Source organism: Meles meles, chromosome 19 (genome assembly GCF_922984935.1).
Source record: "Meles meles chromosome 19, mMelMel3.1 paternal haplotype, whole genome shotgun sequence".
Lineage (NCBI taxonomy): Eukaryota > Metazoa > Chordata > Mammalia > Carnivora > Mustelidae > Meles > Meles meles.
Window position 1 is genome coordinate 48707760 of NC_060084.1, and position 26364 is coordinate 48734123.

At 62.6% G+C, this 26364-nt stretch overlaps 3 protein-coding genes across 5 annotated transcripts; 1 reads left to right on the forward strand and 2 right to left on the reverse strand.

The window, feature by feature from the left end:
* Nucleotides 1-1425: 1425 nt before the first annotated feature.
* Nucleotides 1426-11255, reverse strand: NKPD1 (NTPase KAP family P-loop domain containing 1). Of its 3 annotated transcripts, none has more exons than XM_045987639.1 (4): nt 8264-11255; nt 6939-7379; nt 4623-4754; nt 1426-3506 (listed from the first exon to the last, which is right to left on the reverse strand). In XM_045987639.1, the coding sequence occupies exons 1-4, from the start codon at nt 8361-8363 to the stop codon at nt 1681-1683; spliced, it is 2499 nt and encodes an 832-aa protein (XP_045843595.1). In that variant the 5' UTR covers nt 8364-11255; the 3' UTR covers nt 1426-1680. The 3 variants fall into 3 exon arrangements, with proteins under 3 accessions (XP_045843595.1, XP_045843594.1, XP_045843593.1); XM_045987638.1 differs by lacking the exon at nt 6939-7379 and having other exon boundaries at nt 8264-8387; nt 8471-11221; XM_045987637.1 differs by lacking the exon at nt 6939-7379 and having other exon boundaries at nt 8264-11221.
* A 56-nt stretch (nt 11256-11311) lies between these two features.
* Nucleotides 11312-21903, reverse strand: TRAPPC6A (trafficking protein particle complex subunit 6A). Its single transcript, XM_045987666.1, has 6 exons — nt 21742-21903; nt 13807-13874; nt 13483-13600; nt 12699-12782; nt 12401-12494; nt 11312-11658 (listed from the first exon to the last, which is right to left on the reverse strand). Exons 1-6 carry the CDS (start codon nt 21823-21825, stop codon nt 11627-11629), a joined length of 480 nt encoding a protein of 159 aa, XP_045843622.1. The 5' UTR covers nt 21826-21903; the 3' UTR covers nt 11312-11626.
* A 337-nt stretch (nt 21904-22240) lies between these two features.
* BLOC1S3 (biogenesis of lysosomal organelles complex 1 subunit 3) lies at nt 22241-25750 on the forward strand. The gene is made up of 2 exons (XM_045987663.1): nt 22241-22390; nt 22828-25750. The coding sequence occupies exon 2, from the start codon at nt 22837-22839 to the stop codon at nt 23446-23448; it is 612 nt and encodes a 203-aa protein (XP_045843619.1). The 5' UTR covers nt 22241-22390; nt 22828-22836; the 3' UTR covers nt 23449-25750.
* Nucleotides 25751-26364: the final 614 nt, after the last annotated feature.

Here is a 26364-nt window from a genome sequence, read left to right on the forward strand (position 1 = left end):
ACCAACTGCGGGGCTCATGCCAGGGGTCCCCCAGAGGAAAGCAGGGAGGCCGGGAAGGCAAAAGCCACATTTCCCACCACACTCCCTGCCCCGGTGCCCTCCCCCGCAATTTTTTTGCTGTGTCTGTGCTCCTGTATCTCCCCTCTCAAACAGTTCACAGTCCTGTTTCTCCAGAGGGAAACAACCCCCCAGATATCTTCCAGCATCAGGCCTAGGCTCCCAGGCTGTGATGGAGATGAGCCACCACGGCTCAGGAGGACTAGGCCCCAGCTTTTGCCCCCAGAGGCTCTAGACGCTCCACGTTTCCATGGGCACGTGGCCCTGCCGACACATTTTCAGACTTAAAGCCTTGGAACGGAGAGAACACATTTCTGTGCTAAGCCACCCAGGTTGTGGGACTTGGTCCTGGCAGCCCCAGGGGCCAACTGCGCGGTGCTCCGGATTGTCCAGCTGGATCCCAGATCAGTCCAGGGTCACAACGGGGGGCATCCCCTCATCCAAGGATTGTCTCCCTGTTGCCTTCAGCCACCCAGACAGCCCTGGAGCTTGTGAAGACACTGCATCTGTTCTTTGACTGGGCTAGATGTAAAGATCTCGGTGCCACAGCGTGGGAGATGGTATTTCCATGCTCCTCCCCCGGGCCTGGGGTCCATAGCCATGCTCCTGGCCCACAGCCGTCTGCTGGCTAGTTAGCACCTGCCTACTCCTGCTGCTAGTCTGTGTCGGCCTGGACCGGAGGTGGTGAGAAATGGAAGCCCGAGCCAGATGGGCTGAAGGGAAGCCAAAGGGAAGGGACTTAACCGGCCCCAATATGATGCCTGCAGACACCGACCTGTCACGGGGGCCACGTATCTCTGAAGGGCGTTGTTCTTGGGCAGGCTCCCCGCTGCCATTGGAGAACTTCTTCGGGCGGGTGCAGGTTTGTCCCACCGGCTTGGCCATGCAGCTAAGCTGGCCGCCCCCGCGGAAGTCACAGGCCAGCTCTCCGCCCTGGGTCTGCTTGGAGGCCATCCCTGGCCCGTGGAGCAGAGCTGTCAGCGAGCCCTAATTAATTCATCACACCAGGCCGGAGCCACCCCTCGAGTGGAGCAACCTGCTAAGGTCACCGGGGCACCACCCTCGGAAATGCCAGCTCCTGCCCTGCCTGCACTGGGGCAGGCCAGGGCGTGGGGACAAGGACCTGGATCCCCTGAGGCCTAGGCGCTCTCCATTGCCTGAGTCAACCCGGCACATCCGTCTTCCCCTGCCTCAGTGGCCTCACCCACCACCCCCACAACACCTTCTGCCACCAGGGAGGCCAGCAATGAGGCTGCCCAACTCCCTGGGGGTGACAGGGCTTGGCGGGATGGGGCAGGGCTGCTTCCCAGTCCCTGCCAGGCCAGGGAGCCCAGGACACAGAGACCAACGGGGGCTTTCACATCTCCATTTATTGCACTTGAACCCGGGGTTCTTCACTGGTCCTCTGGCGCTAGCTCTCCGCTAGCATCGGAATGCTCGCTGTGTTCGCTGCACCTGCAAACAGCTCTCTCTGGCTCACAGGTTCACCTGTGGGGGGCGGGGGTGGCCACCACCGGCCTCCCTGCAGACCCCTTTGCCCCCTCGGCCGGGCAGACGGAGGAGCGGTTCCCTCCCACTGCTCCTGGGGTACTCTTTCAAGGACCACCTGGGCCGTAAGGGTTCTCAGGCTACGGGTCTTGGCTTGCCTCCATGCCCCTGGTCCCGGGGCTGGTGGGCTTCTTCAGCGTGCCCCAGGACATGCCCAGAGCCCTGACCTGACCGGAAGGCCCCGGGGGCATGGTTGGCTACGCTGGCATCGTGGGAGGCGTCATGGGCCGGGGACTTGGGCGGGCTGGGCGGCTTGAGTGCGCTGACCGCCCGGATGAGGCCCATGCGGCGGCGGATGGAGTGGTCCAGGTTCACAGTGCAGCGCAGCAGGGTCTGTGCCTCCGCTACGGTGAAAGGGAAGTCGGCGCCCAGGAAGCGCTCGAAAAGCTCGGGGTCGCCGTCCAAGTCCAGCACGTTCTGCAACGCCTTGGTCATGGAGTGCAGCTCGCGGCTGTTGTCGTAGAACACGTTCCAGAGGCGCGCTCCGGACTCGGGCGCGCCCCCGGCCTGCTGCCGGTCCTCCAGGCACTGCAACACCCAGCTGAGGCGGCACGGCCACTGGTTGGCCAGCACGACCCAAGCCACGGCCTGGCGCGGCGTGGGGCCTGCGAAGTCCCCGTCCTGCTGCTGCAGCAGGCGCACGGTGATGGGCACGGTGTTCACGATGCGCCGCATGGACACCACGTTGTCGGGCACGTACTCATACAGGCAGTCGCGCTCGTCGTGCAGGCAGAAGAGCGCCTCCTGGATGCGGCGCGCAGCCTCGGCGTCTATACGGCCCTGCGCGCGCTCGGCTGCTGCCTGTGTCTCCACGGCCAGGAGCTGCGCGCCCTCGCCTCGGCCGCCCCTGCCACCCCCGCCGCCCCCCGCGCCGCCCGGCCGCAGCTTACGCGTCATCTCGCGGTAGAGGAGGTCGTCGCGGCTCTGCACAGCGTCGTGCAGGAACTGCAGCTTGGTGCGGCGGCCCATGATGGGCACGGAAAAGGGCAGCGTGACGGTGCGGTTGAGGAAGAGGTAGCCGTTGTCCGCCGTGCCCTTCATGGAGCCGGCGCTCTCAAGGCACGCGGCCAGGATGCTGGGGTCCACCACCAGGATGAAGATAAAGGGCGCGTGGCTGTCGGACAGCAGCGTGTTGATGGCGTTGAGCACGCCCACCACGCGCTCCGGGTAGCACGTGTCCAGCCCGGTGACCTCGAGCACGACGCGCAGCCGCCGCCGCTGGTAGATCTCCAGGAAGCACAGGAAGTCCGTGAGCAGCTCCACCTCCTTCTTCACCTCGCACATGAAGCCCAGCTGGCTGCCGAACTTCTCGCGCGACACCAGCCGCTCGATCTTCTTGCGCTGGCTCACGAACAGGTGCTTGCCCACCGAGTACACGGCCATGAGCAGCCCCGAGCCCGACAGAGTGGTGGCCGCGCCGCCGAACACCCGCAGCAGGCTGCCGCCGGCGGCGCCGTGGCCCGGGGCGCGGGCACCCACCGACAGGTAGAGCAGGCCCACGCCGAGGCCGAGCGCCGCCAGCAGCGCCAGCAGCGCCAGGCACACGCGGCGCCGGCAGTGCCACTCGCGCTGGCAGAAGCCCGGCGTGGCGGCCGGCTTGTTGCCCAGCACCGAGTACACGCTGAAGGGCAGCGCGCCGTAGTGGTGCCGGATGCCCTCACACAGCGTGGTCACCAGGCCGGCCCACAGCTTGTCCGTGCCCGCGTACTGCCAGGCGCTGAAGCGGATGAAGAGAAACTTGACGTTCTTGCGCCGCAGATGCAGCTCGGTGATGACGGGCTGCAGGAACACCAGGTACCAGAGCAGCCGCGGGAAGCCCCAGCCGCGCACGGGCCTCGGCTGCCACTGCACGCGTCCCAGCTCCTCGGCCTCGCGCTGGGCCGCCTCCTGCTGCATCAGCGCTGCGGGGAGGGAAGGGTGGGTAGGGCGCGCGGCACGGAGTGAGCGGCGGGGCGGGGGGGGGGGGGGGGGTGCTCGGCTCGGGCGTGAGAGGCTGCGCGGGGCGGGCGGGGCGGGCGGGGCGCAGAAGCGCCGGCGGCGGCGGGGGAAGGGACGGGTCTGGGGGCCGGCCCGAGGTCCGAGGTGGGCAAAAGCTGTGCTGGTGGAGGAGAGAGGACCGGAAGGGGCGAGAGAGGGAGCCTCAAAGGAAGGAAAGCAGGCGCGTGAGGTGCTGAGGAAGAGAAAGGCTGGGCCGCAGAGTACAGCCTGTGTCTGATCTTCCTGGCTTAATGCTCCTCCTCCTCCAGGAAGCCCTCCCGGATCCCCGGGCTGGGTTAGGTGCCTCCTGGGCTCCCCCACCGCAACCCTACCCACTGTTGGGTCATCACTCTCTGGGACCAGGTTTGTCTTCCTCTCTGGACTGTGAGGCCAGGAAGGGCAGGGCTCTTGGTCATCCTGTGTCCCCTGGGATCACGAGAGGCTGGGGGGCAGGGTCCGTCTGCTATTGAGGTCAGTGAATGAATGAGTGGAAACGCCTAGCACTGGAGGTTAGGTCCAGAATGCTGTTTGCTTTTGCCTTATAACTGGGAGTTTTGTCCCGGGACAGCTGTTTATCGCTCCGTGACAACACAGGGGCAGATGGAGGCTTGTTTGGTAGGTGCTCTGGCCACAGTCGGGACTGGGGTCTGAGCAAGGCTTAAATCAGGTCTGAGCTGCTCTGGACCCTGGCCACGTTTCGGCCCATGTGATGGGTTAACCTCTATCTGCTGGGGCTCCTGTGGGTGCACCGCCCTGGGCCAGTGCTGAAAAGAGATGGGTCTGGGTGATTCCTTGGTATGGATCTGGCAGAGGAGGGGATGGGACTGTTGCCCAGGAGGCCAGAGAGGGAGTGAGCAGGGACATGGAGACAGAGGCTGTGGGCATCAGGAGGAACCTGGTTAAAACTGTCTTACAGGCATCTGGACTGGAACCCAGCTGGCCTCAAGAGTGAGCGGGACTGGGGGTAGCCTGAAGCTGGGCCGGAACCAGGGCCTCTGTTTCCCTTACTCCCACCTCCCCCAGCACACACAGAGCCTCACCAGTGATTTTGTCCAGCATCATGTGCAGGCGGCAGCCAAAGGGGGCGTAGAAACCCACGGTCACAGGGACAGGCACGTGGCAGAGGGTCTTGGCCAGACAGCTGCAGTAGACATCGTCTTCTGTCAGGATATCTGAGGGCCAGGTTGGGGAAGGGGGGGAGGGGGGGAAACTGAATCAGCGAGGCTGGCCAAGCACCACCCTCCTCCCGCCTGCCCTCCAGAGAGCCCACCCTCAGCCCCTCCCTCCGCCGGCTGACTCAAATCAGTCCTGCAGATGACGTTTTTGAGGCAGTAGGCACGAAACCCCTTCTCTGGGGTCCAGTGTGTCCCTCTGAGCACCCCAGGAGGAGCTGACCCCAGATACACCAGGTCAAGGCTAGGAGGCTAGACTGCCCACCGACCCCCAGCACAGAGGCCCAAGGGATTTGGGCTGATCAGGCCAACCCTGGGTCACTAGGCTCAGCCACCAGCCTGTGGTTCCCCCGGAAAATTCCCACGGGCCTCTCTTGGGATTCAAGGCCCTCAGATGCTTAAAGCACCTCTTGGCACACCCCAGAAGTTTCTCTTGTCAGTTCCCGCCTGCGTTGTTAGCCTGATTCCAGGGTGGACAGTCCCGGCTCCTCTCTGCTTCCTGTCCATCCCTCGCCCTGACCTCACTCCTTCTCTAGAACCCCACGCCGACCACCTCACATCTGCCCCGAGCCCAGGCAGACCCGCCTCTTGGGCCTGGCTATGCCCCCTTTTCTGCATGAGCCCTGAGAGCCTCAGTCCCTCCCTATGAAGAGGAGGTACAGAGACACCAGGCAGCATGGATGCCAAAGGGTTGGGCCCGGGGTGGGCCCTTGGTCAGTGCCATGGTCTGGAATGACCATTTAGGGAGCAGGTTCAAGCTGAAGTCCTTGCACCACGCACCAAGCATCACAGTGTTCACTCGGCTGAGGACATCCTGCCCCCTCCCGGGGGGCCCCCCACCAAGTGCTACTTCTTTGAATGGAATTGGGGCACCAAAAAGGGAGGGCTTAGCTGTGGGCAGCCCTGGGCCGGCCTTCTGGTTCGTGTTGGGGATAATACACCCGACTTCCCCAGGGGCCTGGGGGGGCTGTGGGATCCCTCCCTCCTGGAGGGTCAGGGCCTGGCCTGGAGGTACAGAGGGCAGCAGGGGGACCCAGCAAGATCGGCCAAGTGGGGGTGGCCCCCGGGCAGCTCTGACCCCGCTTTCCTGGTGGCCGGGTGACCTCACCTCGCTGGGGCTCTGCTTCTGTGTCTGAAATGGGCGGCAGGGCCCAGAGCCTGCAGGGACGAGGGGCTGCCTGACCTGGAGCCCGAGTCCCTGTTCAATGGTTGCTCTACATTCAAGGCAGACCTGGAAACCGGCCGTGTGGCCCCGCGCCTCACTACTAGCACCTCCCCCCCCCAACTCCTGCTTCCCATGCTCCACACTCCTGTTAGATCCCATGCCAGCTCACGTTCCTCGTGGCTCCCGCCTGCCCCAGGGGCCAAAGCCCCAGCCCTCACAAGTGTCCCCGGGGTATGGCCCCATCTGGCCCTCCCCACACGCGGACCTTGTCACGGTCCCGGTCCCAGGAGCAGGCCCATCCTGCCGCGACTTTGCTCAAATGTTGCCCTAACGGCAGCTTGCCTGATTGGTGACCCAATGTAATTTGCAAACCCTGTCATGCCCTTACCTCCGCTGCTGGGTTTGCCCCCAGCGTAGTTATCACTGGGTGACACACTAAAATTCTGGCTTCCTGCACCCACCTCCCCGCAGCACTCTGCGGAGACAGCAGGTGCTGCCCTGCTCCCTGCAGCCCACAGCACCCCCCACCCCCCCGCACACATCCAATACCTAGTCACTGGACAGATGGATGAATGAATGAATGAGTGAGTGAAGGGACCCCTCCCCTTGCCACATTGTTCTTTCCAGCCCCTAGGCCACTCCCCCACCGCTGCCCCTCTCCCCCATTCCCGAGCTGGCCAGCATGCTTGCTGCTGTCACACGCCCTGCCCTGAACTGGGGGTTCAGGATGGGGCGGACCGGGCAGAGAGAAAGCAGAGTCAGACTGTCAGCAGAGGGAAACAGCCTGGGCCGGGACCCAGCCGCTAGCCCAGGACGAGGCACCAGGACACACCTGGCCTGGCAGCTTTGGACAGGTAAAGCAGCAGGTGAAGCAGAGGCGGCTGCCCACGGGGCCCAGGGTCACAGGCGAGCACCCTCCCGGACAGGGTGCAGAGCGAGGAAGGCAGGCCGAGGGCCCAGAGGCCCGGGCAGGTAGAGAGGCAGCGGGTACAGAGCCCACGGGAAGGCTGGGTGAGCACCAGAACTGTAGGTGAAGGGGCCACAGGCCGCTGGGGCAGGCAGGGGGCGGGCGGCGGGGGGCCTGCTGGGCTCCAGGAGGGTGCCAGCTGCAGAGCGTGGGGCCGGGCCGCTGCTGGCCATGGCAGGTGCCGCGGGGGGCGAGATGGTGGGCTCGGGGGGCGGCTGGGGGGCGCTGGCCGGCTGCCTGGAGGCTGCAGCGGTTGCAGGTGGTCCCTTCCGGGCCCCTGGACCGGAGCAGAGCCGCTGCCGCAGGGGGCTGGGAGGCGGGGGCTGGGGCTGCCGCTGCTGCTGCAGGCCGGGGGGCTGGGGGCCCTGGCGGCAGCCGCTGACACCCCCCCGGTGGCTGTGGTAGGCCAGCTGCCAGCACACCTGTGGGGGCAGCCGACAGGGCCCGTGGGCGCGCACGGCCGCTGGGTCATGGCACCACTGGTGACGGCATCCTGGAAGGAAGGAAGTGGGGGTGACTGGGCCTGGGTCCCTGACCCCTGGGGGGCACTGGCGGGAACCAGGTCCGAGGCTTCAAGGTGGGCTGGTCCCTCCACGGAGGCCCCGGAGAAATCAGAGAAAATGAGGAGATATGGGTTGGGGGGCAGTCTCTGTGCTCTCCTGTTGGGGGTGCAGAGGAGAAGGGCAGAGGCCTGGGCTTTGCCAGGTGAGGGGCTGGAGTGGGGACAATGCCTTGGAGTCCTTGGTGGGGGGGGGGTGTCCCTCCAGTTGAGGGGGGCAGAAAGCAACCCATTGGGAACTGGCCTGGTAGGTCCAGACGAGGCTGGGGTGATGGGAGGTGGCCATGGAGAGGGGACAGGGTGGGGACTGAAGGGGGTGGGCCTCGTACCCAGAATTGGGCAAGGCTGGTGGGAAGGAGGGGCTTCCCTGGGAGACGCGGGCCTCAAGAGGCTGAACTGGCCTCATGGGAGGTAACTGTCCGCACCCCTCACCCCCCCAGCAGGAGCACCTGTGGTCACCACCCCCTGGAGACTGTCCCCCCACTCATACACACTCAGTGGTGGGGGGAGCTTGCTCTCTCTCCGCACTGCTCCCCCCAGGTTGGGGTGAAGTCCTCACAGGCCTGGCGATTTGGGGTAGGGGCATCCTACCCATGCGGGGGGAGGGGGGCTAGGCTGGATGGGCCCCCTGCTGACACCCCACCCTGGGGTCACACTTGCTGCTCCCCCGGGCCTGCGCGCCCCCCACCATGACCCCTTTATGTGGGGAGTACCGGGAGCTCCTCCCACCTGGGGCCTGAGGTTCCCCTTCTGCTCGACCATCCCCTCAGCAGCCCCCCACTCACAGCCCACGCTCCCGGCCAGGACTGAAACCCTACCTTTTTGCTGCCCCAACTCTGGGTCCAAGAAGTAGCCCTCAGTGGGGGTCCGAAGGGGCAGGGCGCCCTTGGCGAAGCGGACGGTGTAGTGTTTGTGCATGGCGGTGGCGGTGGCGGCGGGGACCTGCTCCAGGGAAAGGCGAGGGTGGGCTCAGTGCCCTGCACCCTTGGGTGCCGGCCGGATAGGGCCCACCCCCGGGATGTGACCTGGGACAGTGAGAGACCCCGTCCCTGATGTTGGGGTCCTGGGTCACCAGGTGGGGTGGCGGTGCTCTTCAGAGTAAAAGTGAGTGGTCAGGACCAGGGAAGGACAGCTAGATGGGGGAGAACGGAGAAGAGTTACGGGGGTACTGGGGGCTAATTCGGGGTGTGTGAGATCTCCCAGGTTGATGACTGGGTGTTTGGGAGCCCCTGGGAGTTTCCAAGAGGCCTGGACAATGGAGGTGCTGAGCAGATGTGGGGAGACACAGGGAGCCCGGGGTGGCGGAGTAAACTTAAGGGACCACTAGGTATTGGGGGGTGCGCTGTGGGAGGCGTGGGCTAGGGCTGCAGGACAGGACGCGTAACCAGCGCGGGGAGAGCTGGGAGCCCCAAGCCGCCACCATCGCCACCGAGTGACTGAGATTTCGGGGCTGGTGCACCTAAGGCCTGAACGAGGGCGGGAGCGGGGAGGGGAATTCCAGGGGAACACATTCCATCAGGATGGGACACATGGGGATGAGCCTTAGCAGACTCAGGGCGAGACAGGGCGCACGGGTTGAAACTGTGAAGAGTCAAAGCAGAAGCGAGAGAAGGATGCTGGTGGGGGGAGGCAAGCAACGCCAAGGGGCAGAGGAAAGGTGAGGAGTTGGGGCTCAGTGAGGGTTGGGGCCCCCTGCCTGCCCACCCCTCGCCTGGGGTCCCCCAGACCTACCTGATGGCAGCCTCTCGGCCCCAGCTCCCCGCCGAGCTGCTGCGCCAGCCTCACCGGCACAGGCCCCACTGGAGAGAGGCCTCGCCGGTGCCAGCCGCCCAACCGGTTTGCCCGCCCTGTCCCCGCCCCATCCCCGTCCCTGGAGTGCCCGCCCTGCCTGCTCGCACTCAGCTCTCGAGGACTGGGGGCTGCCCCCCTGGGCATGGTACCCCGGGTAAGGGAGGGAGGTGGCCAGCCGGGGGCGGGGGGGGGGTGTCCTCAGACTCTACCCCGGGGCCACGGGACTTGGGGGAGGTGGGGGGGGGGCAGAAGCCGGCACAGGGATTGAGAGTCCCGGGCTGAGAGAGGAAAACAATCCTGGGTTCGAATGCCAGGGCCCAGCTGCGTGACTTCAGGCAAGTGACTTCACCTCTCTGAGCCCCAGCTTCCTCATTGCTGAGTGGACCAGGGACAACCACTGTCCCGTAGTTGTCAGGAGGAGTCCGCTGAGCACAGCGCCAGGCACTTAGGAACGCCCGCAGCTAACGTACGTGTGCTGGCACGGGCTGACCCATTTACCAGGCGGCTCTAGATGCTTCTCCTAGGAGGAGGCCGGCATGCGGGTAAAGGCTTACCAAGGACTGCACACGGTTTATGCACCTGCCCCCTAGTTAGCCCCTCTTCCTCACCACACCCCGGCGGGGTGGCTGCGATGCCCCGTTACAGATGAGGAAACTGAGGCTCCTGAGAGCTTAAGTTCCTTTCCTCAGTTCCCGTGGAGGCACAGTGGGCGTTCTGGAAGCAGGGGTTTGTGCAGCGGGCGCGTGAGGCCCTGGGTGCCTCGAAGATTGTTCTCGGAGCACTGAGAGCAGGGGCAGGGCTGAGTAAGAGAGTCTTTCCGCTGCGCGTGGGGTGTGGGGTCTGCTGTCCAGACCCGTGTCCCTTCAGTTGCTGGCACGACGGGGCGAGCAGTCACTGCCAGGGGAGCCGGGTGATCTGGTGGGGATGGGACAGGCTACCACCAAAGAGTGCCAGGGACAAGAGAGAAGGGACCCCATTGGGGCCAGCAGGATGTCCCTCTAGGGGTCTGGGTGAACAGACCCTGCCCCCTGCAGCCAGAACCAAGCATCCTTCCATCCGCTGGGGGCCAGTCCCGTCTCTCCTCCCCAGGTCTTCAAGCTGCTTTACCTGGGAAGGCTTCCTCCCTGCCCTTCCCCAGCTGGGAACTCTGCCCACCCCCCCTCCGAGCCCCGGCAGCAGTCCTGCCAAGTGGGGCGCAGGACTAGTATGTCTGAGTGAGGGCTGATGGTGTGGGGGAACCTCCAGGACGAGCCCAGAGCTTCCTGAGGGCAGGAGGGGGCCGACCCTTTGCGCCCCCGTCCACCTGCCCACAGTTTAGCCGAATGACCAGTTCATCGGGGAAATGTCTGCCAGGCTCTGTACTGGGCAGAACGACCCGGAGGAACCCAAGAAGAAGTGTGTTGGAACCTCAGGAAATACCACAGGGCAGGAAGAAGCTGTCTAAGGGTCCCCCCCACCCCAGGGCTGTGGGCGCAGACAGAGAGGGGCAGTGGCCAGCAGAGGTCGAGGGGGGTTACCGGGTGCCTCAGAGGGGTCAGGAGTGGGAGTGGGGGGAGGGCAGCGAATGTAGGGTGCAGCTTTCTGGGCTGGGGCCAGACGGGCTGTCTTCACAGGACTCTGTAGAGGTATGGGGAGCCCGCACCCACCGGTGGGGTTTTAAGGAGATTCTTTCTCCCAGGGTGTCTGGCCCATGTCCCCCTCTCTGTTGGTTCTGGTAGCCCCAAGCCTGCCCCTGCCTGCCCACGCTCTGGGTGGCCTCAGCCCCGCTCCCCAGGGAGAGGGTCATTCCGTGCACCCCACTGGGTGGAGGACAGCCCCAGACTTGTTGAGGCTGGCAGGGCTGCCCGGGGCCACCCTCCCCCACCAGGGGTGCAGGGCAGGAAGTGGAGCGCCACGGCTTAGGCGGACCAGACGGCAAGGGTCCTGCAAGGGACGGAATAAGGGGTGGGGAGCCATGCAGGGGGCTCTGCCCCCCCCCCCGACCCCTGCAGGACCTGAGAGAGTCACTTCACAGATGCCCCTCCCCCACAGCACTCAGGGTGACCCCCCCCACCTTCACTTCACATCTGGTTCCACACACAGAACATTTATTGGGCAGCTGCCGTGCAGAGCGCGGGACCCAACGTAGGGATCCCTTCACACTGGCCCCAACTTGGGCCACCTTGTTCCCAGGATACCCGACCTCTCTGTGATACCCGCCTGGGGAGCACATGTGATGCCCGAGAGCAGTTGGACCCTTGTGCCATCCCCCCTCCCGCTTGTCCATCACCCGTTGAGCCCGGGGTCCCCAGCGTGAGCCCTCTGGCCACCCCCAAAGGTGGGGCTCCGAGGTCCCCGGGCCAGCGGTGGCTGTGAGGCTCAGCGGGGTGGGCTGCGGGTGGGGGCGCTCCTCAGGTTTTCTGGATCACCACCTGGAACTTACCTGGAAGAGAAGGGCGGGCTTCAGCTCGAGGCTGGGATGTGGGGGGCGAGGCAGAGAGCACCTGCACAGCTCAGAGCGGCTCAGAGCTGCGCCTCCGGGCCCCGCGCCAGCAGACTGGGTGGCCTCGGGCTGGGCCTCAGGATGGTCCAAGCGGTTGCTGCTCCCCACCCACCCGGCACACATCCCATCACCGTGTGGGTGATGAGGAGCAGGAAGGTCAAGCATGCAGGCTGCTGGGGAGGGGCCCGGCTTCCGGGGCACATGCTGCTCAGGTCCTGCCCACTTGGCCTTAGGTCCCCTGCCCTGAGTCTGCCAGGGGGACCAGCAGAGGAACAGACACCTCAGGGCGGGAGTGGGAGGGGAGAGGAGAGCAGAGGGCAGGATGGGCCGAGGGAGGTGTGAAGCTTCAGCTAGTCTGATGGAGGCCCCTTGGGGTCAGGAGGACACCCCGTCAGGCCAGCTGCAATCCACAGGCCCTGGCTGCCCTGTCCGCCCGGAATAATGTTCACAACCACTAGACCAGCTTGTCGTCCTTTGGAGGCTCTCTGCTCCAGGGCTGCTACACCTAGGGAAGTAGGTTGGGGGGTGCAGAGGGGGCATCACAGGGCCAAGGGCACAGATGGGCTGACTTAAGCTCTCAGCAGCCTGGCCCCGCCTCCCAGAGCTGGGGGAGCAGGGAGAGGAAAGTTCCAGAGCCCAGCTTCACCAGAAGGACAGGGAGGGCCCCTCCCCCACGACTCACAGGTGGGCAGGGATGCCACGGAGGCGGTGACCAGGCTCTTGATGCCCAGGGTGCTGAGGGCGCCTCGCAGGAGGCCGCAGGTGAAGGCCAGGAACTGGTGACGGGGTTGGGGGGACATGTCACCCAGGGAAGCGGGGAGGCCAACATGCAGGCCCGGGGCTCCATGGTGGGGGCAGCTCCTCCCTGGGGTCCGGGGTCCTGGGCCATGGGCCAGCCCCTCGGCCTGAGGAGAGGCCACCTTCACGGGGGAGGGGTGCTGAGGAAATAGGGGGAGGTCAAGTCCAAGTGCCTTCCCTACCTTGGGTGCTTCCTCCAGATACTGCGGGCCTGAGGCCATCCGGATGAGGAGGGGAAAGCTGTTATCCTGTAGGACGTAGGTTCCCTGGGGACAGAGAAGAATCCAGTGGGGGTTGGGGGGGGCACCTGTGCATTTGTACTGGGGGACAGAAGGCCAGGACCCAGAGCCCCTTGCCCCATGGGGCTGCGGTCTGGAAGGACCCGGGCCTCCGAACCCATCATCGAGGACCCCAACCTTCCAAGCTCCAGAAAGGCCCAGGGGCTTCCTGAGCTGGGCCAGGGATCCCCCCATGGGGTGTGTGGGTCTTGCCCTCTAGCAGCCTGAATTCCGGCGGAAACAGCGGACCAGGACCTTCCTCTTGGGACTGCGGGGAGAATCTGCAGGCCGGGCCTGGCACAGCGTGGGCACCTAGCGGGGACTCGGGCCAGCTTGAGACCCGCTGTTGTGCCTGGAGAGATGCTGCCGACCGTGGGAGAGCCTACTTGCTGCCCCTCCTGGGAGACTTGTGGACATTCTGGAAAGAGCTGTGACCACCCCACCCCCCACACTGCAGTCTCCCGGGTTCCCTCAGAGGACTGGGCAGAGGTCCCGAGAGGGGCGATGTTGCCAATCAGGAAACCTGGCTCTTGCCGATGGGCTCAGGGCAGCCCGCCACTCCCCGCCGATCCCCACCAGTGATGGCCGGCCCGCTGTGCCCTCCCTCCAGAGGCCTCTCCTCCTGCCTCCTCTCGGTGTCAGGCTCCACCGGCAGTCGGGAAGCTGGGCCCGGGCGCGCGCAGCGCACCTGGTGATTGGTACGGAGGCTGTCCATCTGCTTTTGGAACACGGCCACCCACAGGTCTTTGCACAGGAACTTGAGGACGTCCAGCTCCTCCCTGAAGGCCAGCGTCTCCTGGGGCAGCCTGGAGGGCAGGGGCAGCTGCTTGGGCCCAGCCGATGCTGTGGGGCCAGGAGGGGCCGGGATGGGGAGCCCAGGGTGAGGGAGAGGGAGGAAGCCCAGCTGGGGTCCCCTCTGGAGCGACACCACCCTCCCCACCCAGGCCCAGGAAGGGACTCGACCTCAGCTCCTGCCTGCCTCTGGCCAAGGGCGGCAGACACTGGCTCTCACCTCTCGCCCAGGGCCTGGCCCACACGGAAGCCCACGCCCTCCAGGACACACAGGCTCATCTTCTGTCCCTAAAAGGTCAGGGAGGAGAGGCTCAGGGGCCCGCGGCCACCTCCACCCGGGAGCCACCCGGGATAGCAGCCGCAGAGGGTCCTCTAAGACCAGTGTGCCCACCCCTGCCCGCTCGGGGCTGAGGAGAGCCAGGAGGGAACGCCTTCCAGGGAAGGCTCAGGCCTTCGGATGCCTTCAGTCCCTCAACATGTCCCTGCAGATGCCATTAGCTCTAGAGACCAGTGCCCCCTTGCCTCAGGAAAAATGGGGGTGTTCCCAGTCGCAGCCTCAGCCTGCTTGTCACTGAGAATACCCGCCACTTATCAGAGCATCTCCAGTGCAGGTCCTCACAGTGCCCTGTGCATAGCAGCCCACCAGTCACCCCGGGCCGGGGCTCCAGGTGACCCACCAAAGGGCCTGTATGGCTGCAGGCACACGGCCGCAGCAAGGGAACCACAGGGTGTGGGGCCCGCCCCCCCTGGCCGGGCCAGCAGGAAGCTCTCAAAATTGATTGTGATTGTCATGCCTCAACACATCAGCCAGGAACCCTGGGAGGGCCCCACAGGGGCTCGGGCCAGGAGATGCGCCCTCGGTGCTCAGGGAAGGCAGGCCAGAGGCCACAGGAGGAAGGGACAGCAGGCGGGGTACAGGTGGTGTCCGGGCACCCGTGAGGGCTGATGGCAAGCCCCAAGGACAGTCGCTGTGTGTGTATTTCCTCTGGGTGTCCTGAAGAGGACGGAGTGGGGAGGCATCAGAACTACCAGGCCAGCACAGGGAGGGAAGTGTCATGCTCCTCGAAGAAACTCCAGCAGAGCCTGGGAGGGGGGCAGCAGTCCCCAGGCCTGAGCCCTTCTGGGTCAGACAGGCCGTTAGCACAGCCATCCCAGTGGTGGACAGGATCTGTCCGGCTAGATCCAGCTCTGAGATGCTGTCCTGGCCTCCTCAGCAGGCCTCAAGGGCCTTCCGGGACCCAGCTGTCCCTCTGCTGCCCACTGCCCTGCCCCCAGGGACGGCCTCCCTCAGTCCAAGAGAGGTGCCTCTCCACTCACTCACTGGGCCCTGTCTGCGTGCCCAGAGGCCGCCCTTCTTCCTTCCTCTGGCCCAGGTTAGGTCCCCTGTCCCCATCCTGGACCGTCTGTGGAGGGGGACTCTGTGGGGACCCAGCCTGGCCGTCCACCGTCAGTGGTGGCCTCGGCGCGTGTGTGCCACTCAGCAGCCCAACAAAGTGACGAGTGGGGATCCGAGCGCGCACTGGGCACCAGCTGCTTTGTACAAACCTCTCGTTTAATCTGTACCACACTGTAAGGGAGGTTGTAGTTCACACCTGGAAACCTGGGCTTGGAGCTCGGTGACAGGCACCCGAGGCCACCACGCACCTTTTAAACCCAGGCAGGGCTGGCTCCCAAACCTAGATGGCCAGGGGCCGGGGGTGGCCAGGGGTCGGGGGTGGCCAGGATGACACCCCTGGCTGGAGGCCAGGGCTGTGGCCCACCTCGGGAGGAAGTGCTGGGAGTATGGAGGCCCCAGCAGAGGTTGCCTGTGTCCTCGAGCAAGGTGACCCTCTTCTCGGCCAGCCTTCCCGCCTCCTAGGCCCTTGCCCGCCATCCCGTGCTCCTCCTGTGGGGACCGGACCTGGTGAGGACACAGCTTCCTGCTGGCTGACGCTGGCCAGCCCTCTGGTCCCTTGCTGGAATGCCTCTGGCGTGAGAGACAGTGAGGGGGGACACAGGCCCTGTGCCCCCGCCTCCTCCCTGGGACAGAGAGGACACTGTTAGCCGTGCTGCCTCCCTCCCAGTGTCCTCGTGAGCATTAAATGCATGCCAAGTGCTCCCAGCTGGGCTCAGCAAATGTTTCTGTCCCTGTCACTCACCGCCTCTGCATCTGTCAATCTCAGTGACCAGCCTGGGGCGGAAGGAAAGCCCCAGGAAGGAGGGGCTCTGTCCCGTGGGCTGACTTATTCAGCACTTAGAATGCTGCCTGCCAAGCCCTCAGCTAGCCTTCTCTGCCAGGTGGCAGGGTGGCCGCACTCCCGTGTCCCCTCCCTTCTGGGCCAGTCTCCTCTCTGACCAAGCACATCTGCGTCCTTGAAGCCTGCCTACACGTGGAGACTCTCTCATTCATTCCACAGACATTTCCTGGTGGCCCCTAGGGGCTGGCCACTGTGCCTGAGGTGGGGGGGGTATGACTGGTGCCCAGGTGACAGGAGCAGGACAGTGCAGAGTGGGGCAGAGCCAGCTCCCCCAGGAGGGGGTCCCTGGGGTGCCTCTCAGAGGAGGGGGCCGGGAAGGGGGAGGGAACTCCCAGCAGAGGCTGTGTACCAAGGCAAGGAGGCAGGGAGAGGGATGGGGGTGCAGCTCCGGCTTTGATGGTGGGAGACAGCATTGACAGGTGGGGACGGGGGCAGGGGGAGGGGCTGCAGACCAGGCCGGAGGGGTGGACACTGTGGGAGAGGGCACACCATTCTGCCCCAACCGTGTGGGGACTAATGGTGTTAGTGGCTTCAGCCCAGGTGGGGACATCGCCAGGAGAAAAGCCCCAGTCTGAGTGCTCCTGGGGGGCGGGGGGCAAGCGGGAAGGGGGTGGGGTGGCACCGCAAGCCCGGGTAGCAGCCAGGACTGCAGCCTTCAGGAGACAGCCCAGGACTCAGCAGGGTCCTCAGCCAGGCCAGGGAGTTCCAGGGGTGGGGGGCGGTCTGGAAAGGTTTCCCTTCGGTGAACTTCAGACTGCCTGGGTTCAAGGGTCGGCTCCACTGCTTACTGACCTTGGGCAAGCTATCTCATGGCCCCGGGCCTCAGTTTCCTCATGTGTGAAATGGGCCTGACGGCAGGCACTACCTCACAGCGGTGGCGTGGGGTAACTGGGCACTGGGCAACAGTCGTGGCACTGCCTGACTCCGCCCACATGAGAGGCCAGGGCGTAGGTGCCGAACTGGAAAGATCCAGGCGGTGGGGACGGAAAAGAAGAAAAGGGAGGGGCCGAGGATGAGCAGGTGACAGGGGAGGAGGGTGGAGGAGGAAGGGAGGGGAAGCCCCAGGGCTCTATCCCCGCCTGCCTCCCCCAGTCCCTACTAGAGCTCTTCAGGGATTAGAGGTTTATCATTCTCAAGAAGCCTGGGTGGGACTCTCCTCCTCCCTGCCCTGCCCAGCCCAGAGCCAGAGCTGTCCTGGGCTCCCACCACCCTCCCTCCCAACATCAAATGAGTTTGCACAACAGCCCACTGAAAGGAAACGAGATGCAGGAACAGAGGGAAGCCCCTTCCAGAAGGCCCTCCTAGCGCGCCGCCCTCCCCCCCCCCCCCCAGGGAGGAACGGGCAGCTACAGAGGCAGCCCTGGGAAATGGGATGTACCGTAGTGAAAATAACAAAGGGAGTGGACAGACAGACACATCTGTAAGGGGGATGAAGCCTCCCAGGCTGTCACACTGGCACAGAAGTTCTGAGTCCCATGGAAGGGACCCAGGTCGTCTGATGTTCATCCGAGGGCCAAGGAGACGGGGTGAAATCGTGTGGAAGAAGGATCGCAGAGACAGTAAGAGAAGAGAGTGCTCCCTGTAGGGAGGCCCAAGCCCTGACGAGGAGGAGGACGAGGACGAGGACGACGACAGGGAAACAAGCAAACCCAGCCCTGGACTGGCAAAGAGCATCCGGGACTCGGGGGAGCAGGGGGGCGTGCCAGGCTCCTTCCGGTCTCTTCCATTGCCCTGGCCCTCAGTGATCTGTGCAGGCCCAGCTGGGGCCTGCAGGATGAGCTGCCTGGGCTCCTGCCTTAAGAGGAGCTTGGGGAGAGGGGACGTCCTCACTTCTCCAGGCGCATGGCCCCAGAAGCGTGGAGAGTGAACAAGTAAGAATGAGCAGGCCCGGGACTCACCTCCCGCATCCACCCAGGTGGTCCCAGACACCCCCAGATCCTTCCTTCTCCACCCCAACGCTCCCAAAGCACCCTCAGACTTGATTCCTCCCACCCCAGGACCCCAGGCACCTTCCACAGCCTGCCTGCCACATGTCCTTTCAGGCTCATTCGCGTGGCCTGGGAGGCCGTTCTGAAAAGTAAGTCTGCACCCGGCGCCCCTCAGCTTAAACCTTCCATGGCTCCTCTAGGGACAGAGCCCAAGCTCCCACGACTAGCTCCCTGGCCTCAAGTGCACGGCGCCCTCTCCAGGGCTCTGTCCTGGGGATCCACTCTGCCAGGAATTGGGACGGGGGGTTCCTCTGGCTCTTGATGAGGCCGGGGGCTGCACCTGACAGCTGCCCAGGCTGGCACAGGCACCAGCTGGGCTTGGGTCGGGGAGGGTCCGGCCCCAGCAGGGCTGCTCCCAGGCTGCCCGCCAGAGCTCCCGGTCGTTAGCTGGCTGACACTCTCTGCTTTGCGGAAGGATGAACTCCTTCGCTTTCCTTATCTTTAAAGCTGCTGAGGTGGAGAAACCATGGCCAGCTCCTCCCTGGGGTTTTCCTGCTAACATTACAGAGTCCCTTCGACCTCCCGACTCCTCTGGCTAGTCTTGCCCTCCACCTGTAACCGTCCAGAAAAATCCTTTCAGCAGCCACAGATGACCACCAGCAGGACATGGAAATCTCCAAGACTCCTGGGCATGTGTGCTCTGGGGACAGAGGAATGAGCCACCATCCCTGTGCTCAAGGACCTTGGCGGCTGGGGGCGGGGGTAGACTGGAAGCCACAGGCAAGCTTCAGAGCCTGAAGCCCGCATGCTGATGTTCCCCTCAGAGTCTCGCCCCTGCCCCGCCCCCAGGGAAGGCCTCCCCCTCTGGTGCTTCAGTCCCTCCTCTGTAAAATGGGACAGTAGTGTCTACCTTGCAAGTCCATTCTGAGGACTAAATCCAACAGAATACGTGCTGGGGACACCAAAAGTACCCAATAGGAGGCCGACATTTGGTTCAGACAGGAGACTTGTTGGACCAAAGAGAAGGAACAGAAAGGGGAAGAGAGAGGAAGGACTAGGAGTGGAAGAGACAGGGCTGAGCAAACAGCAGTTCTCTCTCTCTCTCTCTCTTTTTTTAAAGATTTTATTTATTTATTTGATAGAGATCACAAGTAGGCAGAGAGGCAGGCAGAGAGAGAGGAGGAAGCAGGCTCCCTGCGGAGCAGAGAGTCCGATGCGGGGCTCGATTCCAGGACCCTGGGATCATGACCTGAGCCGAAGGCAGATACTCAACCGACTGAGCCACCTGGGTGCTTCTGATGTGGCCCTGAAAATGGGGCTCCCAGGTGGCAGGCACGTGGGGGGAACTGCTGCGGACCTCGCCCCTGGCTGCACTCCGGAAGCACTGGGGAGCTCTGGGGCAGGACCCCAGCACGGGAATCCCAGTGGCAGCTGGGTCCTGGGGACGTTCGTATGCTTTGAAAGCCCATGGTGAGCACAGCTGAGTAACGTGGCACTTCCTACACTTGCTTGATCACAGAAACCCATTAAAATGCTCCCGGAGAGTGCGAGGGAAGGGGCCCAAGTTTACAGCGCGGGCTTTGGAGGTGGGAGGCCTGGTTGCATTCCTGACTCTGCCACTTGAGAGCCAGCACTCCTGCCCATCAAAGCCTCGGTTTCTCAAGCTTTGAAGCCTACAAAGCGGGGAGGATTGTGCTGACCTCTGTGGGTCAGGAGGAACATCAAATGAAAATCAGGAATGCGAAGCCAAGGAGCGTGCACAGGAAACTTTCATTTGTGGTAGGCACTCTTATCGTCACAAACCCCAGTCCCCACCCGATACCTTCCGCAGCAGGGGGCTGCGTCCACTTCAACAAACCCATGCTGAGGACCTACTGTGTGCACAGGACCTACTGTGTGGTGATCAATGCAGACCTTGTCCTAGCCCACATGGTGCACGGTCTGGATGGTGGGGGAGGACAGATGTGAATCGAAGGCTCATGTGGACCCATAATTCAGTGCTTCCGGAGTGCAGCCAGGGGTGAGGTCCGCAGCAGTTCCCCCCACGTGCCTGCCACCTGGGAGCCCCATTTTCAGGGCCACATCAGAAGCACCCAGGTGGCTCAGTCGGTTGAGTATCTGCCTTCGGCTCAGGTCATGATCCCAGGGTCCTGGAATCGAGCCCCGCATCGGACTCTCTGCTCAGCAGGGAGCCTGCTTCCTCCTCTCTCTCTGCCTGCCTCTCTGCCTGGCATGATAGGGCTGCCAAGGACACATGGGAAGGGGCTTAAGAGTGTCCCAAGGACACCTGATTTGGGCTGGGGCCTCAGGAAAGGCTTCCCCAAGGAAGCCTTTGAGTCAAGGTCCAAAGGATTAATCCATGTGAACGCAGTGAAGATACAGCAGGTGAAATGAGCTGAGGGAGGAGGGAGGAGGCTGGTACAGGGACAAAGAGGGGCCTGGACTCCAGGGCAGGGGTCAGGAGAAGTGGCACACACGTTCTGAAAGAATGGCCAGGGCCTGCTTGGGGGCTGCTGGTGAGGGAGAAAAGGCTGATGTTGGGGATACCAGTTTCTGGCTTGAAAACCAGGCTGGATGGGGTACCTCAACACTGCAAACCAGCACCCCCCAACACACAGGGCAATGGACACGCCCTATCCGACACTCTATCTTTCTCATGACATTTCCTCAACATACTAGATTTTATCCATTTATCTTAGTGCCCCCCCAACTCCAGGAGGGCCAGGAGTTTTGTAGGTTTCACTGAGGAATTCCCAGAGCCTACCACAGGGCCTGACACTTGGTAGGTTAGAGATGAAGTGTGCGGAAGGAATGAATGAACTGGAAACTGTTGAGAACCAACACCCTCCTTGGGGCTCCTAAACCAGAAAACCTAAGCAAGGTAAAATGTCCTGCGTATGGATGATGACGATCATGCTAAGAATAATGACAAAAATAAAACTGATCACGGCGATCACTTCTCAAGCACCTTACTCTCTCCCCCACCCTTTCTTTTTGGTAACAGATTTTCTAACAGGAGTTCCCAGGTTCTGGGGGCGGATTAGGTGCTTGACATCACCCTAAGGGCTTTAAAGTTTGAGTCATTTTATTCCACAGAAGAAGCAACTTCCAACGTGCCAAGTATGCTCCTAGCTCCGGGCTCTGCACCTGCTGTTCCTTTCCTTCTCGAATGTGCTCCACTCACCCCCACCCTGCCTTAACCACAGGGCTAACTTCCTACAGTCTGTTCCTTGGAAGGCTTTCCTCCACCATCCCTATTCTTTTCATGACTCTATGGAAGTTTTTGGGTTTTTTTAAAAGATTTTATTTATTTATTTGAGAGAGAGGGACTGAGAGAGCACAAGCAGGGGGAGAGACAAAGGGGGAAACAGGCTGCCAGCTGAGCAGGGAGCCCAAAGTGGGAACTCACTCCAGGACCCTGAGATCATGACCTGAGCCAAAGGCAGAGGCGTGATGGACTGAACCACCCAGGCGCTCCTCTATGGAAGTTTTCTCTATGGAACTTCTCACTAGGTAGTGGCGTATTTTTGTTTGACTCCCCTGTAAGTTTCGCAAGGACAGGGAAACAGTGCCTGGAACACAATAGGCACCTAATTAGTGTTTGTTGGAAGAGTACATGTCCCTCTGAGGCTGAGGTGCTGTTATAATGCCCATTTAATAATGAGGAAACTGAGGCACGCAGGGGATTGAGTCACTGGCTCCCACACCTAGTTAGTGGAGCAGGCGGGATTCAACCCAGGCGGTAAGACTTTGGTACACATCCAATAGTAGTAATTATCATAATTACTACCTGCTGACTCTGTGCTAGGCCTTGAGGTAAGCTTTAGCCAGAGCTGCCTCGCTCACTTTACGGACGACCGAGCCAGCGCCCAGCGAGGCGGGGGCGGGGCTCGACCCGGGCCGTTGACCCGCCCTCGGCGCTCCCCAGGGCCTCGATCCGCCCTTTCCGCCGCGGCCCGCGTCTCCTCCCCCCCGGGGCCCGGCGCTCACCCCAGGGCCAGGGTCGGAGTGGTGCGCCCACAGCTCCGCCACCATCTCCGTATGCAGAAACTCGAATAGTGCCGCGTCCGCCATGCGCCGGCCTCGCGCCCAACGACCGTCTAGCGCTTCGTGCTCTCATTGGCCTGGCTGGACAAGCCCCGCCTCCTGCACCAGGTGCGAGCCCGCCCACCCCCGCCTCCATTGGAGTTTCAAGTTAGCCCCGCCTACCAGGCTCACGTGGTGCGCGCGTAAACCCGGGAGGCTTAGAGGGAGGGCCTCTTTTCATTGGCCACACGTGACAGCATCTCCGCCCTTCTCCTTCGTCTCGCGTCTATTTCCGGGTTGCCGAGCGTTTCCATTGGCCGAATCGCTGGTTACCTGAGACAAACCTCGCTTTTCAAAATTTCTCTTCGTCCACTCGCCGAGCAGCAGAATCCGGAAGCGCCCGCCCAGACGCTTTCCTATTGGTCCTACCTATGCTCACGTGACTCTTCACCCCCTTTCCCACCCAACCACACAGCTGGTTTTGGAGGCTTACCTTCCCGGTAGGTAGCGGAGCGGCTCACGTGTTTGGCTGCCATGCCCACTCCCCCCTCCGTAGAGACAGTGCACTTCGACTGCGCTGCGGATCCTGCAGGCTCGGAGCTTTGGTAACCAGGTACGGTGTCCGGTGATACTGCGCCCCCGCTCGTGCACCCTCCCCGGAGTCCAGCGGAGCTGTCACCCTTTCTGTGACCCTGGAGCTGGTCCCTGAGCAGCTGGGGAGCCCGTGTGCTTCCGGATCTGACCCGGGCTGGGGAGGACGGTGTGGAGGGTGTGGCCTCTGCTAGGAGGCAGAATCGGGTTGGGCTTCTGGGAGCTCCGGCCTTGTGGAGCTCAGTTTCCCCGTCAGTGCACAGAAAGGGTGGCAGGTCCATTATGTCTGGCAGTAGGGATGAGCCCGTTTGCAGAAGAGGAAACTGGGGCCCAGGCAGGGAACGCAGGTGGCCCCAGAGCGCTCGGCCAGCCAGTGAAGGGTTTGGGAATCCGGAACCTGTGCCTTTTAATCACCGCCAGACGCCTCTCATGCGGTCCCTTCGCCCCTCTTCTCCCTAGTTCGGCGCCATGGCGTCCCAGGGTCGTCGGCCGAGGCCGCAGCGGAGGCCCGAGACGGTGGTGCCGGGGGAGGCGACCGAGACGGACTCGGAGCTCTCTGCGTCCTCGTCGGAGGAGGAGCTGTACCTGGGCCCCTCGGGCCCGACGCGCGGCCGCCCCACGGGGCTGCGGGTGGCCGGGGAAGCCGCGGAAACCGACTCGGACTCGGAGCCGGAGCCGGAGCCGGAGCCGACCGCCGCTCCGGGGGACTTGCCTGCGCTGGTGGTGCAGCGGGACACGGCCGGGGAGGCCTGGGGCGCGGAGGAGACCCCGGCGCCGGCCCCCGCGCGCTCGCTGCTGCAGCTCCGGCTGGCTGAGAGCCAGGCGCGGCTGGATCACGACGTGGCGGCCGCGGTGAGCGGCGTGTACCGTCGCGCGGGCCGCGACGTGGCCGCCTTGGCCAGTAGGCTCGCGGCCGCCCAGGCGGCAGGGTTGGCGGCGGCCCACAGCGTGCGCCTGGCGCGGGGAGACCTCTGCGCGCTGGCCGAGCGTCTGGACATCGTGGCCGGCTGCCGCCTGCTGCCCGACATCCGAGGCGTGCCGGGGACCGAACCTGAGCAAGATCCCGGCCCGAGGGCCTAGCGGGAAGCCACTCCCTGCCTGACACTGCGCCCTGGGGGTTGTCCTCAAGGCCTCTGGGACCTGGTCCTGTACCCTGTGTAGCTCCCCTGCCCATCTTGCTGTCACCCTCCGGGCGAGCCTCGCCCCCTGGATAACGCTGCGTGGTGGGGGGTACGGGACGGGAGTGGTAATATTGTGCGGTTCTACCTTGCCTTTAGCATCTGGTTCCAACTCCCGGCCCTTCTGCTCCCTGGTTCCAAGTCTGTCCCTGAGGCTTGGCTCCAGCCCCTGGTAACCAGTAGTTCTTGATCTTTCTCCGTCGTGGGGTCTCACCTCTCCTTGTGCGCTGCCTTTCTTGACTTGGGTTCTTGCTTCCCACAGGAGCCCCAGAATCTGGTGCATCCTCCTTCACTCCCTTGGCTCTGCCTCTGGTCCTAGCCCCACCTCTGACATTTTGCCCCACCCCTCCCCCCACCGGCTGGGCCTTGGCCCAGGTTCCTCTCCTGGTCCTGGTTCTCCTATCTCCTCGCTTGCAATCCCTAGGCTTAGTTCCTTCCCTCAGCCCCATCTCCTTTTCTGAGTCCACCTGTAGTTTTAGGATCAGTTTTTCATCTTTTGCTTTCCCCCTTCTGCTTGTACTACCTACCGGATGCTGAGCTTCTCAGACACCCACCCATAGTTTCCTTCATCAGGTGGAAGGTGAGGCCCCCTCCTGACCCAAGGGAGTCCTCCCAATTTTCCAGGTCCAAGAGAGCACCTTCAGCAGCCCCACTAGACCAAGTTGTTATGTCGTCCCCATCCTCCTAGCCAAGGTGGCATTTTGTGTCCAAGTTCTAGATGCAACATGGGTCTCCTCCTGACTCTCTAGGCCGACAGTGGCACTCTTCAGGCACTCAGGGCCTGATGGATCTTTCAGGTACTTCTTGGTGCTTTCTGACCCCGATTGGCAGATAAGGACCACACACACGCAGTGTCTGTTCCCGAGGTTGGCCGCTGGAGGCTGCAGGGACTTGGATTTCTGGCTTAGCTCAGGGTCTGGGGTTAGCAGACTCTCTGCCCTCTCTTCTGTCCCTAGCCCTGGCCCCCAAGTTCCATTCACATTTATCTGCCTCCTGCACTTTGTAATCCCAACCCGAAGCTGAGATCTGAGCCCCCCCCCCGCCCCCAACAGAGAAGTGAAGAAGAGTGCTCTATGCCGTCTCATTAAAACTCAAAACGCTTACTGCTATGGAGAATTTGTCTTGTCTCCCCACCTAAGCGGGGGCAGGTTTGTTGAAGATTTCTCTGAGAATGGGGGCCCTGGGAGATCTCTCATACCGGGCCTATTAAAGGTGAGGCTTTAGCGGGGAAATTGGGACCCCCTAGTTTTTTTTGCCCAGGTTCTGCATTTACTCACATTCTGTTAACTCAGCACACAGTTACCGAGCACTTGTTCTGCGCCTGTCCCGTGCTGGGCACTGGGGGGGTCCAGCAGCCAGCCCAGGCCCTCACAGAGCTTACAGCCCACTGGGGGAGACAGACATTAATAAATAGTCTCCTAAATAGTAGTTTTCATAATTGCAGTGTACACTTGAGCTGTGATTTTTCTGGCACCATGTTGGGTGCCCTGAAGATATACAGGAGTTCTGTGAGGGCAGAGCCAAGATCTCTCTGACCTTGTCTGGGCAGATGGGGGAGGACATGTGTCTTTGCCAAGGAAGTGATGCGTGAGTTTGAGCTGAGCCCTGACGCTGTAAACAGGTGAAACTGGATTGAGTGGAGAAGAGTTTCCAGGGAGAGGGAAGAGGGGACAGCATGTGCAAAGCCCCTGAGTCATAAGGGAGCATAACCTATTTAACAGAAGAAGGTGGCCGTGTTCTGTTGGAGAGAGCAGTAGGGCAGGGGTGGCAAGCAGGTGGGGTGAGTGGTGTTCCCAGCAGAGGCCAGATGAGGCTGGGCTTTTTTTTTTGTTTTGTTTTGTTTTTGACAGAGAGAAATCACAAGTAGGCAGAGAGAGAGGAAGGGAAGCAGGCTCCCTCCTGAGCAGAGAGCCCAATCTGGGGCTCGATCCCAGGACCCTGGGATTATGACCTGAATGGAAGGCAGCGGCTTTAACTCACTGAGCCACCCACGTGCCCCTAGGCTGTGCTTTTAAACCAGGTGAGGACTCAGCTTCTATCAAACAACCAGCAAGCAGAGAATGGTGCCACCAAGTATGTGTTTCGTGAAGGAGATTGTTGGACTGTGCATCTGTAGGGTGCCTGCCTCAGGAAAAATACCCAGAAATGCTGGTTTAGAAATGAACTAGGATGCCTGGGTGGCTCAGTCAGTTAAGCATCTGCCTTTGGCTCAGGCCATGATCCCAGGGTCCTGGGATGGAGTCCCATATAGGGTTCCCTGTTCAGCGGGGAGCCTGCATCTCCCTCTCCCTCTGCCTCTCCACTCGTGCTCACTCATTCTCAAAGAAATAAAATCTTTAAGATTTTATTTATTTATTTGACAGAGATCACAAGTAGGCAGAGGCAGGCAGAGAGAGAGAAGGGGAAGCAGGCTCCCCGCTGAGCAGAGAGCCCCATGTGGGGCTCGATCCCAGGACCCTGGGATCATGACCTGAGCTGAAGGCAGAGGCTTTAACCCACTGAGCCACCCAGGCGCCCCTCAAATAAATAAAATCTTTAAAAATAAACATCTCAAAATGTGCAGTGGAGCTCAGAAGAGAGCATGGGAAGTCTCCTCAGCCCAAACTGCAGGAGCTTCAGACGGAGGCCCTGACAATATTTGTCCACAGCAGAGACCCAGGACCTTGGAATTTCACAGCTGCCAGGCCCTGGGCCAGGCTGTTTGGAGGGAAGCAGAGACCCCTGCGTAGAACTCGGTCCCTCGGAGATCCACCTCCCATGAGAGCCTGTGGTGGAAAAAAGGCTGATTGATACCATCGAGGCACACCCAGGAAATTTG